The 18,007-nt window shown below is 45.9% G+C and overlaps 1 protein-coding gene across 5 annotated transcripts in view; it reads right to left on the bottom strand.

Moving 5' to 3' along the window:
• LOC119399671 (uncharacterized) overlaps window positions 1–17,854 on the bottom strand; it is a 109,581-nt gene extending 91,727 nt beyond the window's left edge. The window contains exons 1-2 of one of the 5 annotated variants that reach the window (XM_049417808.1): window positions 17,780–17,854; window positions 9,048–9,098 (exon numbers count right to left, since the gene is read on the bottom strand). In XM_049417808.1, the coding sequence (XP_049273765.1) occupies window positions 9,048–9,064 (17 nt within the window). In that variant the 5' untranslated portion in view covers window positions 9,065–9,098; window positions 17,780–17,854. The remainder of the gene's footprint in view (window positions 1–9,047; window positions 9,099–17,779) is intronic. The other 4 variants (XM_037666491.2, XM_049417809.1, XM_037666493.2 and 1 more) reach the window with 4 other exon arrangements.
• Window positions 17,855–18,007: the final 153 nt, after the last annotated feature.

Here is an 18,007-nt window from a genome sequence, read left to right as displayed (position 1 = left end):
TATTTCTAGAGAAACCGACTTTCATCTAGAACCGGCAATGGGAAGGCTGGCGTGTAAATAATCATACAGAGATAGAGGATATCGAGAATGCCTGATTGTTGTGGCGTTGTTTACTCGATGGCTTTTTGTTAACTCGCTTATTTTAGGAGTACTGTGCACGGTCTTGCAACGCCATCAAGCAATATTTTTTGGGCGCATGGCATCGCTCTGCCAGATTTATCTTCGCTGAGGTTGCCTTGCAATTAGAACCTCTCTGCAACGTACCACGCAGGCGCAACAGTCCTCCTCCAAAGTTAGGCTTTCGCTTCACGAGTTAGGTATACCTAAAACCTTCTCCACTTACACGCGTTCATTCATGAACATCAGCCAAAGGGCTGGCAAGCACGCAGGGCATCGCACTGCCATTCTCGAGGGCTAGCGTTCGGTTTCCGGCAATGGCGGGCGCATTTCAGTGGGGACGCCTAGTGCTGAAATGCAGAGAACTTCCACGTGCTGACTTTAAGGCGCACGTCAAACCCCAGGTGGTCGAAATTAATCCCAGTCCGTCACTGCGGCAAGCCTCACAATCATTTCGTAGTTTTGCCACGTAAAGCGCCAGCCTTTATTTGAATTACCAACGCCAGCCAATCAGGTAGCAAAATTCTTCCAGACTAGGCATTACTATTGGTTTGAAACCATATAACTCCGGTCCTCTAGAGTATAAGCTTCTCATAACGCTGTTCAAAATGTGGGGTTACTCGGTCACAAAAATTTTATGCTAGATAGATAGGAGTAAAGCTCCTCATCTGCACTTGGGAAAGACTCCCCATGCATCCAGGTGAAGGGTTCCCTAAAAGAAAAGTTAGCTGCGAATGGCCCAAAACAATTTCAAAGGCATCGGTGACCTATACGCAGCAAATGACGCTTAAAACGGCCGACGATCGCTAGATGAATTTCGCGAATGTAGCCCTGATGCACATTTTAACCTATATTCCTTATACTGTGAATAACCTCTGCAGCCTTTGTCGTTAAACCAAGGATATTGAGGCTGGACAGGCTAAGGGCAGTAATATTTCGAATGCCTGCAATGGGTTTGATCACTTCCAAGTGGTCGGGCTTAGTCATCGACCATGGCATACTGTTCTCTTTTTCGGCGTTCATTGACACAAACGAACCTACCTGAGAAATGACTGCGTAAATGGCAGCCAGAAATGTTACCATGTTATTTCTATGGGACCGGAGTCAACCTGTAGGGCCGACTCTGACGTCATATAGTTAGGGACATGTAATTTTTGTGTTCTTCGTTTCATTACTGCCGCGCACGTGATAGCTTTCTGCACAAAATTTCACTCTGCGCTGCTATATGCACAATCATTTTAAGAAAAAACGTCTGAAGCCGGAAAATAAGCTTATGTGGTGCGCGCAATGTACAATAAAAATGTTTTAAAAGCCTCAAAAAGTGCACATTGAAATCAAAGAGAACGTGTCCGTTTTTCTTGAATAATTGTACCGCATTTGATTCCAAGTCAATGCGTGCGAAATGCCTTGATCATACTATTTAAGCTTTGCCGTGATTTCTGCGACCCCGAAATCCTCGCAAGACTTCCATGAATAGTCTCACATCGCTGGATTTTGGAAACATTGTCCATCTCGCCTTTAAGTAAATTCACTGGGTAGGCTTGCGTGTTGAACATTGCCGAAATCTTTGGCGGCATCTGCGCATTCAGGTGTTTTGAATCTACTATTACACAGCAAGTTAGCCTGCTGCCATGGTGACATGCTTCGGAAAGAATGTTTAAAAAAGGCAATGATCACGTTGCCTTTCATATGTCTCTAGGCAGCCAAGCCTATTCACAGGTGTAGACTCAATGCCTATACAAATAGTATTAAGACAAACACAAAATGATCCGTAATGGGCGAAACAGCAAAGATTATGGCAGATCCTACGTATTGCGGGAGTCAATGCTAAGTGAAGCAGAAGGCGGCCTGGTAGCATCCTATACCGCATTTCATTCTCTTTTTTAGCCAAGCGTTGCGAGGTGGATCGACGTCTTCCTCTACTTTCATTGGTTGTGTGCATATAGAGGGCTTACCAAGCACATCTACTGCATTGATGCCCATCTAGTGCAAATTCTTATAGTCTGAATTAACTTCGGCATTCGCAATAGAGCATATACTGTCACTTTCATCAAAATGTAGCTCACGCTGCGGGGCTATGATGCGCAAATTAAAATAGTGCTTTCCGGCGTATTCCTCTGGGGCCGAGGAACGGTTGACTTTAACTTGCTGTGGCTTAGGTTTGGATATGTAATGTTTATTAGTTTGTTATAAAAGCGCATAGCCAACACTACAAGCACGAATGACGTTGTCGCGACATGTCACTTGTACAAGGGCTTCCCCCAACGCAATTTCAAGCACTCGCATAGCTCTACGGTAGAATACTCGAGTGCCGCGTAGATTATCTGGGTTCTATTCAAGCTCAAACTGTGATCGGCAGTCTTTGTATTCATCTGATTTTTCGCTCACCGACAACGCTCCCGACGCAGGCATGACATGTTCTGCGATACGGGCTCCTTAACGCTGTCGCGTTAACATTTCCCAAGTATTTTCTCGCTCTTCGTGAGCCCATATCAGCTGTCAATCGCCTGTGCCGCATACCCATATTTCATGGGCCATGGTATGTGCTTATGCGCTATACGTGACCGAGAGAAAGGATTCCGCGACGTACGTGAAGGCCATGACACGTAATGTGGTGACCTGCTAGTCGTGTTCGTCATACACTAATTTCCTCCTATGCCAGTTTTGGTATGCGTGAAAATAAGGGGACGATCACGAGAGCATCCAGACGTAGGCGGCTGGATGCTCTCGGACGACTATCCGTCCCGTGAAAAGGTTACACTGGCGCCCAGCACATATGCGGCTAGTGGGGTGCTAGGGCGAAGCACTCTCGTACACCTCTTATTCAGCGGGTGGGTTGCCGCGCAGCTTAAAGCGGTCATGAACCACCCCTCTCGCTTGGCGTGAAAAACACCCAGGAATGAGTCGGACCCTTCCCAGGGAATATACAGTCGAAGGTATTTCTCGAAAAGCTCAAGTAGGACCGGAGATATAGCGATTGCTGCATTTACCCTCTCAACTCCCTTCATTCCGGAGAAGAGGGCAACGTCGTTCGAGGTGCCCCGCACAGTGGAATGCGTCACCTCGCTTCAATATTGTGTGGTTCCCTTTCCGCGTAACTTGGCGGTGTTGACGGCTGCTGCTGGCAACTAATAGTTCCGGTCGACTGCTTCTCGCTGCACGGACCGGTCTGGCGCGGTGTATCGCGTCTGGGGTCTAAGCGCTGACGCGATCTCTTTGCATTGATGTTGTCCTTACTTCGCCTTTGTCGCATTGTTATTGTCGTTACTTCGCTTCTTGACTTCGCTTATGTCGTTTTCCATCAAATCCAACTAAACTAAAAATAAAGCCGGCAAGCCCTCGATGTAGCTGATTGGCACGATATGTACACTCAGTATACGCTTTTAGATAACGAACTGGCCAAGGCGTTCTGCCTCAACACCAAAGAAAAAAAACGCGATTCTTTTTAAGCGGCTGCTGTGAACGGGAGGAAACGAGATAAAATGCCCTTCGGACGGCTCTGCAGCCCACCTGCTCGTCGGCAAGAACGAGGAAATCAGACAATCAGACGCGTCGGAATATAAGCGAGATTTGAGAAAAGCGTCGCGACGTATGCACGCAAATGAAAAAAGCAACAAAATCACACCATAACCACGGAGTGAATGATGATGAGTGGGCGAAGCTGCGGAGGTTCATCGGTAAACCGTGAATCTTCCGTGAATTCTGCCCAGTACATCATCACCGACGTGAGATCGGGCGCGTTTATACTAAAGGTTCGATGAGAGTTATGACGACTTGCAGCTCACTTTAATTTTACATGTACGCTGTGAATTTTCATTGTTTAGAAAACCACTGCTTTAGAAAACATCTGGCGTCTTTCGTTAAGCAGCTGGCGTCTTTTCGTTTTGCTTTAGAAACATCTGGCGTCTTTCGTTGGTTTATTTCATCAATCAACGGCGTTTTGAACAAAATTTTTATTGTTTAATCACGCACAGGAGAAATCTCACCAGGCACTACCTTGAAGGTAAACAATGGCTGCTAATGAGAATGAGAGACAGAAGAAGTCGGCTTTTAGCTAACACTTTTACACTTCTACTTCTACTAACGTTTCCTACTGGAACATGCCAATGGCTGCAAATGGGGAATGAGAGACAGAAGAATTCGGCTTTTAGTTAACGCGCACGCTGCGAATTTTTTATTGTTCAACAACGCACAGGAAAAATCTCCCACCGGCACCACCTTGGAGGTCAAGATCTGGTACTAGCGTTACGACTGGTTATGCACTACGACTACGAGGGACGAACGGGTGCCGCTTTAAGGAGCTTCGCCCCTAAAAGAAGAAAGAAACGCGACAAGAGAGCCGTTTTAGACTGGCCCCAGCAGCGTGCGGGATGCTCAAGCAACGCCGTCATGGGATTACCGTGGCCTTGTGAACGCCGCTTCTGAACTGCCCAGCTGTGCCGGGCGTGTGTGCGCGTTTTGTGCCTATTATCGCTGCTGGATGTGAAATGCATGGTTTGACGACAGCGCAATATGCCTTACTACGGGTGGGATATGGTGTGACGATGTCCGGCGACTCAAGCGAGCCTGCCGCTTTGTATATTACCAAGCAGATGATGGGCACGTGGCGTTCGCGGTACCATCGGTAACACAATTGTACGTAATACTTATGTTTCCTCTGTTCGTGCGACCTTATCGTCGCTCGGGCAGCTGCACAATGTATAACGTGGAAATTGTAACGAAAAATCGAAAAAATGCAAATAAATGTCAAAGCTCACATAGCGACCCTGTGCAATGCGTGTTTAGAAACTCCTGTGAAGATAGCACACGCTTCGCACGGCCAGCCAATCAGTGAGCGAGTGCGCCTGCAAAGATGTTTGTACAACATAATTTCCTTCCTTGCGATAAAGTATAAATGAAGCGCAGTGCTTTCAAGGAGTATACACTAAAGCAAAAAAAAAAAGATGGCTTATCCCTCCGGCATAGAAATCAGTGTTATGATCGGACTTCACGGCTTGGCGCCGCTGGATCATCGGAAAGGTATGGCGGCATCAGCCCTGCTTTCTTCGACCTCAACGTTCCCCGAAACGACCAGATGCGGCGACAACACTACAATTGTGTCCTGAACCCTTCAAGGCTGTCAATGCCCCTCGTCAATCGCCTTGGCCACGCTTGGCTGAGTTTGACGCTTTTATGGCGTGAAGATGAACTATTTGCAGTGCAGGCTGCTCGGAGGAGGCAGTCGCTTGTGCACTGCTTTGTTCAGGCTTCTGGGAGGTGCGCTGAACAATTTGCCGAGCGCCGGAGATTCCTCATCGGGCACCTCTCCCACACTATGCGGTATCTGCGACTTTGTGACCCGGCCGGCAGCTCGCCGTCACCTGCACCGACGACGCATCGAGGCAAGGAAAGATTTGGAACTGTTAACACATCTGACATCACGACCAGTTTTCAGGAATGTGCGCCGCAGTGATCCGTTCATTGTCTGTATGGTTCTTTTGTGGCTTTGTGACCTCACTAGGAGCTGGGCGTCGGCTGCGCCGACGGCGCTATCGAAGCAAGGAGCGACTGCACCTGACAGCGCAGCCTGTTTCTAGAAATGTGCACCGCCGGGATCCCTTCTTTCTGTGTATAGTGTCTTTTATTCGCCTCCCAGGCACCGTCTGTCATCCAGGCGCGCCGCTTCTCTCTTTCCTGGAGTGCGAAGAAGGCGGTAATTACTTTTCCTTTAGTGGGCGGAGATGAAGACAACGTGTTGATTGGACTGTCCTGGACTTGATTGTTTTCTCCAACAGGGAATCCTGGGCAGGTCCAGGCTTTATAACGCGAGCGTCGAGACGCTCCAAGCACGCTACCTAATCGTCATGTAAAATAAACGTTCCTGTTATCAACACCGGCTCCTTAACTCTACTTCTCCCTGAGGCCAGGCTGCTCCCCGGTCCTATGGGCAGACCCCCGGCTTCATCATCGGTATAACACGAAAGTGAAACCTGTCGTCACAAAAGTAGTTTATTGTTTATAGTGCATTGGTATATGAGAGCCTGTACAATGTCTACTGTTGTTTGATGGTGGACGCATCGCACTCACGTTGACGCCTAGTGGCACATCTTCGTACCGACGACTAACGCCCATGTTCATGATTCAACCCTTGCGGTAGCTGCAGCTGTCCAGATATACCTGGACACCGCATTTGGTGGATCCCGCGTAAAGATAGCAACAAGCACATTAATAAACACTGATACTTGTTATGCACTCCATGAAAGCTTCTTGAAATGCGAAGAGAAACGCTAGGCGCGTCGTGTCTTCCCTCTTGCCTGGCCGTTACTTCTCACTGGGCGAGCGGGGACCGTGGTGCGACAGCCAGGCGAGCGTCGGGGAACTATTTTTAGACATGGCTCGATGCTATGACCGAGGCTTGGGCTAAAGCTGCCATCTCACGGTGTGTTAAAGCGTTGAAAAAGTTAAACTTGTATTAAAATTGCCACGTAGCAACGGCACGTTTTCGTTTTTTTTTCGAGCCTGATGGCACAGATGTCACCGCCCCGTTGTAAAAGGACGCTGACAGCATCCATCAATTCATCCAAAAGCACTGTGAGAGGAAAGTGTGAGAGACAAAAGGCGCGTTCATGTAGCCTCCTAGTGTGGTTGGCGGTAGCTCGGTGGGCTAATCACCCGCCAGCCATCGTCGCTGACCGAGAGGTCATGTGTTCGACTACGGAACTTTTTCTTATAGTTTTTTTTTTCATTGTCATCTGATGGCGTTCATTTTGCTGACGTACTTCGGTAACGGAAATACGTCATGAAAGTCTTGGTAGACCCCGGCATAAAACACTTTCGTGTTAAAAAGGCCGCTATTATCACGCTGTCATGTGATGAACTGTGCGGTTAGGCCAAGTTTGTTTTTTGCTTATGTTGTTTTCATGCTTGATTTGCTTGTTTTGATCCTCCGTCTCGATGTCAATTTGTGCTCTTTCACATTTGGCACAATCGTCACATAATTATGACCACATGATGAAACATAATTATAGCCATATGATGTAAGAGACATCCGCGAAGTGACAGTGTGTGTTATGAAGAACATGCATTCCATGGTATTGTCACTTCATTAGTCAAATATCACCACTGGAACTTTCCAGGGTTACATATGCATATTTATAGCCTTTAGGAGTTGTATTAATTGTGAAAAGCTATTGTAATCACATTGATATGGGTCAGTTGAACCTGTTGAACCACCTTGTTGAATCACGTTGTTTCTTCCCTGTCTTTATTTTGTTTTTCATTATGTTGTCATAGTGTTTATGATCTGTACACAGTACTCTCACTGTTCTCACAATTTCTGACAAGGTGAAAGGGCTGGCATTGTGTCCAGGTCTTCGTTTGTCTTTATTGCAAGTGCGCTGTTAATTTTTGCCAGGAATGATTACCAAGCAGCCCAGTATTCAGTCCTAAACAGAGCATCTGTGGTTGATCAAGAATCTAGTGTCCAACGTGTTTAAATACAAAGTGACCCTCACTAACATTCACACTCCTTTTCCTGTTAAAATTCGCTGAGCCTAGCTCTAAGATATACCAGATAACTTCTCCAACTCTGTTTTTATTGAAATAGAAAATAGATGAAGGGGTTGTTATCATTGCTTGATGACAACTATATATATATATATATATATATATATATATATATATATATATATATATATATATATATATAATCTTCGCGGTGCACTCTTTCAATATGGACGGCTCTGTAACCATCACAAATATTGGTGTCTTCAAAAAAAAAAACGTTGAAGCACTTTCATTGCTTTGCTCCAACTCTTCAATAGTTTGTCGCCTGTCTTCAAGCACAAATGCGCATTTTTTTATAGTTTTGGTCGTTACTAATGTTGACGGATGTCCAGAACGAGGTTTGTCATTAATCAACATTTCCCCTTAAAAAAAGAAAACGATCATATTCCTTTGTTTTTGGCATCGCGGCGTCCTTGTAAACAGTGTTTATTATCGGAATAGTGGCGGAGTCACTTCGCTGCAGCAAGAAGCAAAACTTCACAGCCTCGCGATTTTACTTCATTCGTCTATCACGAAAAAAGAAAATGCCGAGCACGCAAAACTGATTTCACGAATAACAGTCACTGCACCCAGACAAAACCTTCTTGGTAAAAGCCACCCAATGCAGGTTGCTCGAAAGGAGTTGCGCGACGCTCGCCTAGCGGGACAATTGCATACTACGCTCGCTTCACCCATCGCAGCGCTACTCCGGTTGCTATTGGGTACAGCTTCGTATACGCGAGAGCATTTGCCGCGCAGGTGTGTTTGAACTGCTTCAAACATGTGCATTGATAAAATAAGTATGGTAGCAACACATCGCTAATAAGGTTAAAAGAGGGCGAATTTATTAGAAGGCAGAGAGGTCCGCCTGAGCTTAAGCGCTCTAGCCTGCTACTCTGCACAGGCAAAAAAGGGAAAGGAAAAAAAGAGACGATGATTTTGGGGACAGGAAGAGGTGATGCGTAGGTACAATAAGCACGTAATACAGTGGTCTTATTAAAGTCCATTGTCAATTCCAGTACTCTTGAGAAAGTGTATAAATGCCCTTGTAAGAGTCGTTGATGCTGTCTAGTCGGACATTGCGGACAATAGGTTACTTTCACTTAGAGTGTTCACACCCATGCCGGCCAACGTTGAAGCCAGCGTCTTCCGTTGGGACACGTACAGAGGGCAGTCATACAACGGATGGGTTCAAGTTTCATCTACTTGGCAGCGCTCACAATGCGGGCTGTCCGCACGCCCGTAAGGTGTGCGCTAAGCCATACGAATCAACCTGTCTAACTTACGCAGTAAAAAAAAAAAGTGCATCTTCATATATGCACCAGCTCTTTGTTTACCTTGACAAACATATTTCTAAGCACCTCACAATACTAACCATTCTATAGAAAAACACTGAATACGCTTACCAGAATGATTGTGGCATCTTTGAAATGAGGCTGGTAAAACTGGCTGAGTAACTAAAAAGATACACGAAAGAGTTCAAGAAAGGCTTCTTAATATCGACACTGATCAATAGAACAAGTTCAGTTCAAAAACGTTTGTCGCACTTTCACCTTAAAAATATATCTGACATGCGCTCTACATTAACATTAGCATATAGAACGTAAAAGCTGCTCTTTCAAGATTCTATTTCATATTTACTTGGCTGTTTTAGATTTCATCTCTTAGATAGAGCGCGATTTTCAATAGCTCTGACCTCCTTTGTATTATTTGGCATTCTTGCTTTATTGCGATAGCAATTATATCGAAACTCTCGACGGGTTTTTGCCGTCGCCGTTTCCGTCGCCGTCACCGTCATGTCCTTCCGGTATGAAGTCCAAATTGACAAGATACCCCCGCACATTGTATGTTCTACCGCGTGCAAAAGCCCCCGAGCGTAGGGTGCCTTGATGCGCGTTTTGTTGCGCGTTTTGTCCAGGGTGAGGACATCTGCGGCGTCTACTGCGGCGCGGCTGCCATATTTTAGCCCACGGCTTCTTACCGGCGTCTCACCCCTCTACGGCAGCTGCGCTGAGAGGCACGAGACGCGGGGCAAAAAATGGCGTCGTGGCGGCATCAGCCCCTTCAAAGAATGGCAACACCCTAAGGGCCGGGGGCGCACACATCGAGGCACACTACCCGAGCGGGGGTGACGAACGCCGCCGAAGCAGAGTTCAAACGAGCCGTCGCTCGGAGGGTGCATGCGATAACATCACCCCGCTCGGGAGGCCTGCCGTCGAAGCAGACAGGAAACGCCCCGCCCGTCTTTAACGAGCCTTAAAAGACGCGAGGACGCGAAGGGGAGGGGGGGAGGTGTCGCGCGAGGAGCAACTTTGAACTTTAAATCTAAGGACGCGGTCGCAATCGCTGGCGCGCGCGCTATCTCGAAAGCCATCACAGGGGCGGCTGGTATACCCTTCTACGTGCTGCGCTCTCAACGCGATGTGACTATGCGGAGAGCATCGCTCCCTGGAGCGGCCGTATTCTCTTACACCAGCGTTTTGTAGTTACGCGAGACCGGATACAAAACTGTTAGCTGCCAGTCTCACTTTATGTAACACTACAATTTGTTGTTATAGCATTCATTGCTTCGCCCTTGCGGTGAGACTGTGATTTTTTTTAATTGCTAGCTGTCTTTACTTCAAAAAACGTCGAGTACAATGTGGGTAGACCCTTTTATTTTGTCTCTCGCTAAAATAAAAGAAAACGTTTTCATATATAGGTAGACCCACATCTTCTGAGCAGCGAAAAGGATGGATGGACTTATGTTTACAATAACCACGGCATATATACAATACGCAACCACAAAGACCAAGTCTTGTCAGATTCCCGCGTGCAAAAGCATGCCCTTTAATATCTGTGCTTTCTATTTTAACATGGTACCTGCGACGTATTTCACGCACATACAAGAGGAAGCCCTTTAAAATCCGTGTCTGCTGTTCGGAGCTGTCGCGATGGGGATGGGCTCATCGTCAGTGAAGGTGCTTCTATATTTTGCGCGGTCTGATCGCATTGTCTTTGTGGTTCCTTGCGTTTGTGAGTTATTCTGAAAGTATTCTTCCTGTTTTTGTTCTGCGTCGCCTCCAGCTGCTGGTGACAACGGAATCACAGTGATCAATCATTCTGTGGATGACGCCATTCTCACTTCCATGGTTTTGTTCACCTACAAACGATACTGTAGTGTGCTGGCGCTTGCAGGTGCGGTGACCGAAACGAAACTGTATTCGGCAGCATTCACAGTGATCACGGAAGGTTTTTTCTAGACTTGTCAACCCTTCGCAATACGCATCATTATCGACTGTCTATAAATGCGTGAAATACCTATAATGTGATGCCAAGGTTCTGGAGACCATATGCAAAGCAAGTGGAACAGTGAGAATAAATCGCAGTGCATTTTACAGCAACCAATTTAAAGGACATTGTAAATATATGTAATTATTGTACAGTCAATCATGCTATATGTCTTCACAAATCGAATTCAGCGACCCAATTAAATAAATGAAATGGTGATCCGCTATCAACGACTATTCCTAAACAGATAAAAGAAATATTTTCGTATTACTGCCGAAGCAGCCCACGTCCCACGTATTGTTGAACACGCTACTGACTTCCCCAAAGCGATCGCGTGCATCAAAATAATTCAAATAAAAGTAGTATGAAGGAATTTATGCAACAAGAATGTTTTATTTACCACTAAGTTTTTACGCTCTCTTCCTTACCAATAGTGCACACAAATGGCAAAAGTTTGTCGGCTGTCCAAATGAAGACGCCGTGTCGCAGAGGGTTAATACTATTTTTTCCTTTTAATTTTGTAGTACATCAGTTTAGTGCAAATCTACATGTGTAATGTAGCAGTGTAACTAGCGCTACTTGAAAAAAACTTGGATGGCGCTTGAGCTGCAAGGCTTCTATTTGTTCCTGACGTGCAAAATGTATGTTGCTCTAGAAGGACATTTAGAAAAGATGGCCATAATTAAAAAGGGTTTGACTTCCGGCCACGGCGGCCGCATTTCGACGGGGATGCCTTGTGTTGAAATGTAAAGAACTTCCGCATTACTTTATTAAAATGCGCGTTGAACCCCATGTATCCGAAATTAATCCCACTCCATAACTGCAGCATGCCTCAGAATTATTTCGCAGTTTCGTCCATAAGGATCCGACATTTATTATAGTTACTAACGCTAGCCAAGCAGGCAGGAAAATTTGGCCAGACCAGTCAATGCTATTTGATTCGAAAACAAGAACTATGGTCCCATACAGCAATATGTTCTGATTAAGCTGCTCAAAATTCGGGGTTACTCATGGGTTGAGGTTATTGGTGAATTGCAGTGCCGATGGTTACGTAAACTGTACGCTAGACAGATCGGAATAAAGTCTCTCATCTCCACTAAGAAAAAACTTCCCATACTTGAGAAGTATGGATGCCGTAGAAGAAAAGATGGTTGCCAGTGGCCCAAAACAAGTTGAAAGAAATCTGGGACCCACACGGAGCAAATGACACTTAAAACTGCTGACGGTCGCTAGATGAATCCCGCGAATGTAGCCCTGACGCAGACTTTAACCTATATTTCTTACACTATGAATAACCTCTGTAGCCTTTGTCGTTTTACCAAAGGGTGCCAGGCTGGAGACGCATGCGTTACTAAGATCAGTAATATTTCGCGTGCCTGCAATGGCTCTGATCACTTCCAAATGGTCGGGCTTAGCCATCGACAATGGCATATTGTTCTCTTTTTAGGCGTTCATTGACACAAAAGAATGGTTATGTATCCAAAAAATGAATGCCTAAATGTCAGCCAGAAATGTTACCATGTTATTTTATGGAATCTGAGTCAACCTATAAGGCAGACTCTGACGTCATATAGTTAAGGACGTGTACTTCTTGTGTACTTCATTTCATTACTGCCACGCGTATTATAGTTTTCTCCACGGAATTTCACTCTGCGCTTCTAGGTACATATTCATTTTCAGGAAAAGTATCAGAAACCGGAAAATAAACGGATGCTGTGCGCGCAATGGAGAACAAAAATATTTTAAAAGCCTCAGAAAGTCCAAATTGAAATCAAACAGTATGTGTCCGTCTTTCTTGAATATTTGTACTGCATTCGATTCGGAGTACATACAAATATCTTGATCGTACTACGTAAACTATGCTGTGATTTATGTGACCCCGAAACCCCTGAAAGTGCAAGGAGCGGGTAGTAGGTACTTTTAAATACTGACTTCTGTGCACAGTATCACATCGCAGGATTTCGGGAACGTTTTCCATCATGCCTTCTTTAAGTAGATGAAATCGGTAGGCTTCACCTGTTGAACATTTTCAGAACCAAGGTCCATCTACACACATCGACGAGACCCACTTTAGTGGGTCTCGTCGATGGGTGTAGATGGAGCTCGGTGGAATTGATGCAGCGCCGGACTTTGGTCTTTCTGACCGATGTTGCCATTTCCAATGTATAGAAGATACGTGACGGCGTGCGTCATATCCATGTCGCCAGTGCATGTTTGTCTATGCGGACGGCAGAACCAAAGCGGTAGTGTTTGCGGCTTCCAACTCGACTAAGCACAAAAAGCATGCTGCTTTCTGTTCTGCATTCTTAACCACGCTCTTCTTTCTACGTTGATTCGGCAGCGCGCGTAATACAAAGTTCTCCTTAGGAAGAAACCAGGGCACACTAACGCCGAAAACGCATATCAATAGGATGCAATGGGGTAAGCTGTGCGTTGTGTACTCTAGTGTACATTAATGCATGTCATCTCTTATAACACGCTAAAAGACCGTGAACATCCGGCGTCTTCACACCGCATCCTCCTCGCCGCAGGATGTCCCGTCTTCACTCCCTTCGTTGCACCACGTGTGCTCCGGGTTACGCAGAGTTCGCCTCACGTGTATCACAAGACACGTCTCCGGCGCTCACCAGGTGCCGCGGGCCTCGCCCTTCTTCTTACCTTCTACCATACGAGAGCGCGCGCCTGCTAACATCACCAGTCCCATTTCTGGGTGTGCCGTGGTTGAGTGAACTAGAATTGGTAGTGGTCTCACTGGCGTCGAACGCGTAACGCCGCCGATGTTTCCTCGGGCCCAAGAGTTGGTCACGGACACTACAATGATCTCTACGGTCGTAGAGATCAATGCTGAGCGTCAGTTGCCGTGACCGTCGAGGTTAATGTAGTCTGTGTAACCATGGGCCATGGTAGCATCAGCGGTTTCACCTCCTCTGTTGCTGCTGCCGAGCAATGAGCCCACTACGCCTCTTCTAGTTGAGTGTTCCGGGGGTAAAATCAGCGGCTTCACCTCCTCTGCCATCAGAAGCCCCCAAAACGGGGGTGAGCTTTGGACCGTCCAGAGAACCCACGATGCGGTGGTCAGGCTTAGTGTGGTCCCAACGTGGGAGGAGCGCGTGACGCCGGCGATGTCTCCTTGGACGCAAGAGTTGCTCACAGATGCCACATCGATCTCTACGGTCTTGACATGTGATGCGGCGCAGTATAAGCTCCGTTTTCTTCGCGGCGCGTCTCCCCTCTAGCACTGCTGGGCATCTGGTGTCGTCACCGTCAAGATTAATAAGTGTCTGTAACCACAGGTAGCATAAGTGGTGTCTCCTCCTCCGTTGCTGCTACGAAGCAGTCAGTTCACTACCTCTCTTCTGGTTCATTGTTCCACTGGCAAAATCAGCGTCTTCACTTCCTCCGTTGCTGCTGCCGAGCAGTGAGTCCACTACCCCTCATCCGGTTCACAGTACCCGTCCAGAAAACATCCGCATGGGCGCTGCTCCTACTTTTCGACAGCGTCGGTTCGTCTGCTTATGTAACAATTTGCTCTTCTGGATGTGTCATGGTAGAGTGACCTAAAAGAGGGATCGAGAGGTCACTGGCGTCGAACGCAAGACGATGCCGATGTCTCGTTGGCCTCTGACGAATACACCAAAGCACGCGAACGCCGACGGGTGTGTGCATTACCAAACCCCTAATTCAAAGAGCTTCCAAGTTTTCTCAGTGTGATATGCCGTTATGTCAGGTATTCGGATTACCATTTCAACATCGGGATCCATGATGGGCACTATTCACCCGACCACGTCTACCGCAGTATGAATTAACTCATTATTGACAACCTCAAGGAAAAGGTAATGAAGCCAAGGAAGGTATTGGGGATGTTTATTTTACCCTTTTAACTGTATTGTAATAATTTTGATACGAATGTGAAAACAGTAAAGTGGACGAAAAGACAACTTGCCACCAGCAGGGGCTTTCTTCACTTCAAAACATACCAGTAACACCCCCAACGTCTTCCTTGGCTCCATTATCTGTGGCTTTTTATTCGGATTGCATCAAACAAAGGAACGAGCGCTTAAAATTCTTTTCTTTCATTCATTGCTTGCAGTAATATATGTGCCTAACAGGTCAGTTTACTTGTGCCAGTTATGCCAAACGTCATGCCACGCATTACGAGTTCATTGCACTCACTAGCAGAATCCACTACCAGAAAGCTTTTCTTTAGGTGCACTTTTTTTTCGTGAAGAAAGTTTTGCGTGCCCGGCGTTTTTATTTCTGTTTTTTTCTTTCTCGTGGTCGTATGGCCGCTTGACGGAATATGGCAGGGTAGATCAACCAAAAACCTAATTTTTTTATTTCATTACTAAAAAATATTACACATTCTCAGGAGCAAAACCATGCATTGGCGAGCGCGTAGGAGTGCTCCAAGCCATTGAAAAATGGCGCCAAACAAAACCGCGCCTCCTGGTGGACGCGCGGGCTCTTATCCATCATTGTTTCTGCGTGTATGTATTTCTTTAAATAACTATTGCTATATCAGTTGAATATATTCACTTCCTACCATTTTCATAGGTTTTGATTACAAATTTTCCCGTCATAAATGCGTTTGTAACGTTGTCATTGCTGTACGCTGTGAGCAAGTTCCGCGCGTGTTTTTAAACATAAAACCGTGTTTTTCTATTGATCAGTTCTTTGAAAATTTTCCAAACTAGATTTGCCTTCTCTAGAAAATTATCCAACCGATCGCGTTGAAATTGTGTCAGAGTATACCTAAATCTCTCCTAAATACTCTGAACCTAAGCTTCAAAAAAATGCTTTTTATGATTAAAAAAAGATTAACTGGAAAGTGTCTCTCCGGCACGTGAGAAGTGGGGACAACAATTTTCTTTTTCTTAGATAAATGCAGGAGCCCGTTCTTATAGGTAGAGATTAATGCCTACATAATGTGGAATAAGCGTGCCAACTGTCATGGCCACGCCGTTTTTCGTTTCTGAAAAAAAAAGGTACAATTAATTTCGTACACCAGTCTAAAATTTAGCACTGAAAAAGAAAAGAAGAATTAAAATCCACAAGGTCAAATACACGCAGAGTGAAGCCCACGAACGTTCTTATTGGGCACGGAAAACCTCACAACAAAATATGGAACAATTAATATAATAATATCTGGGGTTTAACGTTCCAAGACCACGATATGATTATGAGAGACGCCGTTGTGGAGGACTTCGGTAATTTCGACCACCAGGTGTTCGTTAACGTGCACCTAAATCTAAGTACACGAGCCTCAAACATTTTCGCCTCCATCAAAAATGCAGCCGCCGCGGCCGGGATTCGATCCCGCGACCTTCGGGTACGCAGCCGAGCGTCATAACCACTAGACCACCGTGGCGCGGCCACGGTGGTCTAGCGTGGAACAGTTCCGAGATATAAAGCTGAAACCAGGACTACCCGTTTACCCTTCCACACCTCTTTAACACGAAGTGCGTGCGAGTGCGAATTTTTTTTTTTTTTTGGCGTGGCAAGAATAGCACTATCACTGGTCACGACACGACCAAGAGCCTTCGAGCAAAAGTCTGGGTTGCTTTGGAGCTGTTGTTTTACAGCCTGGGCGGATTCTCCGCGACCATCTTTTTGCTCTTTTCTCGAAATTAGAGGCAGAAATATCTCAACGACGCTTCACATTATCATGTCTTCTGTTAAAATTCACTGAGCCTAGCTCTAAGATATACCAAGTAACTTCTCCAACTCTTCAATAGCTTGTCACCTGTCTTCAAGCACAAATGCGCGGGGTTTTTTTTATAGTTTCGTTCGTTACTGTAGTTAACGGACGTCCAGAACGAGGTTTCCCATAAACGAACATTTCCCCTTTAAAAAAAGGAAACATTCATATTCATGTGGTATTTTTCCATCGCGGCGTCCTTGTAAACAGTGTTTATTATCGCAATATTGGGGGAGTCACTGGCAGAGCAAGAAGCAAAACTGCACAGCCCCGCGAGCATCTATCACGAGAAAAGAAAATGCCGAGCACGTGAAACTGATGTCATGAAAAACAATCACTGTACCCAGAGAAAACCTTCGTGGCAGAATCCACCGGATGCAGTGTACTCGAAAGGAGTTGCGCGACGCTCGCCTGGCGGGAGAATTGCATTCTACGCTGGCTCCGCCCAGCGCAGCGCTATTCCGGTTGCTATTGGGTACCACTTCGTATACGCAAGAGCATTTGCCGCGCAGGTGTGCTTGAACTACTTCATACATGTGAATCGCTAAAATAGGCATGGAAGGAACACATCGCTAATAAGGCAGTCCAGAAAAGCCCTTTCGTTAAGAGACAGCGAATTTATTAGAAGAGGTTAGCCTGAGCTTGAGCGCTGTAACCTGCTACTCTGCACAGGAGAAAAGGGGAAGAGGGAAAAAGAGAAGATGATGGGGACAGGAAGAGGTGATGCGTATGTACAATGACCACGTAACAGAGTGGTCTTCTTAAAGTCCATTGTCATGTCCAGTACTCTTGAGAAAATCTATAAATGCCCTTGTAGCAGTCGTTGATGCTGTCTGGTGGGACACTGCGGACAATAGGTTAGGTTCACTTGGAGTGTTCACACCGATGCCAGCGAACGCTGAAGCCAGCGTCTTCCTTCGGGACACGTACAGAGGGCAGTCGCATATTAGATGGGTTGAAGTCTGATCTACTTGGCAGCGCTCACAGTTTGGGCTGTCCGCACGCCCAATAAGGTGCGCGTTAAGCCATACGAATGAACCTGCCTAACTTGCGCAGTAAAAAGAGTACATGTTTATATATGCACCCAGCTCCTTGTTTACCTGGACAAACATATATCTAAGCACCTTCACAGTACTAACCATTCTATAGAAAACCATTAAATGCGCTTACCAGAATGCCTACCGCATCTTTGAAATGAGGCTGGTAAAACTGACTGAGTCACTTAAGTGATATACGAAAGAGTTCAAGAAAGGCTTCCTAATATAGTCACTGATTAATAGAACACTTTCAGTACAACAAAGTTGGTCGCACTTTCACCTTTAAAAATGTATGTTGACATGAGCTCTACATTAAAATTAGCATGTAAAACATAAAAGTTGTTCTAAAGGCTTCGACTTC

This window comes from Rhipicephalus sanguineus, chromosome 7 (assembly GCF_013339695.2).
Source record: "Rhipicephalus sanguineus isolate Rsan-2018 chromosome 7, BIME_Rsan_1.4, whole genome shotgun sequence".
NCBI lineage: Eukaryota > Metazoa > Arthropoda > Arachnida > Ixodida > Ixodidae > Rhipicephalus > Rhipicephalus sanguineus.
This window is presented reverse-complemented; position numbering and strand designations above follow the sequence as displayed.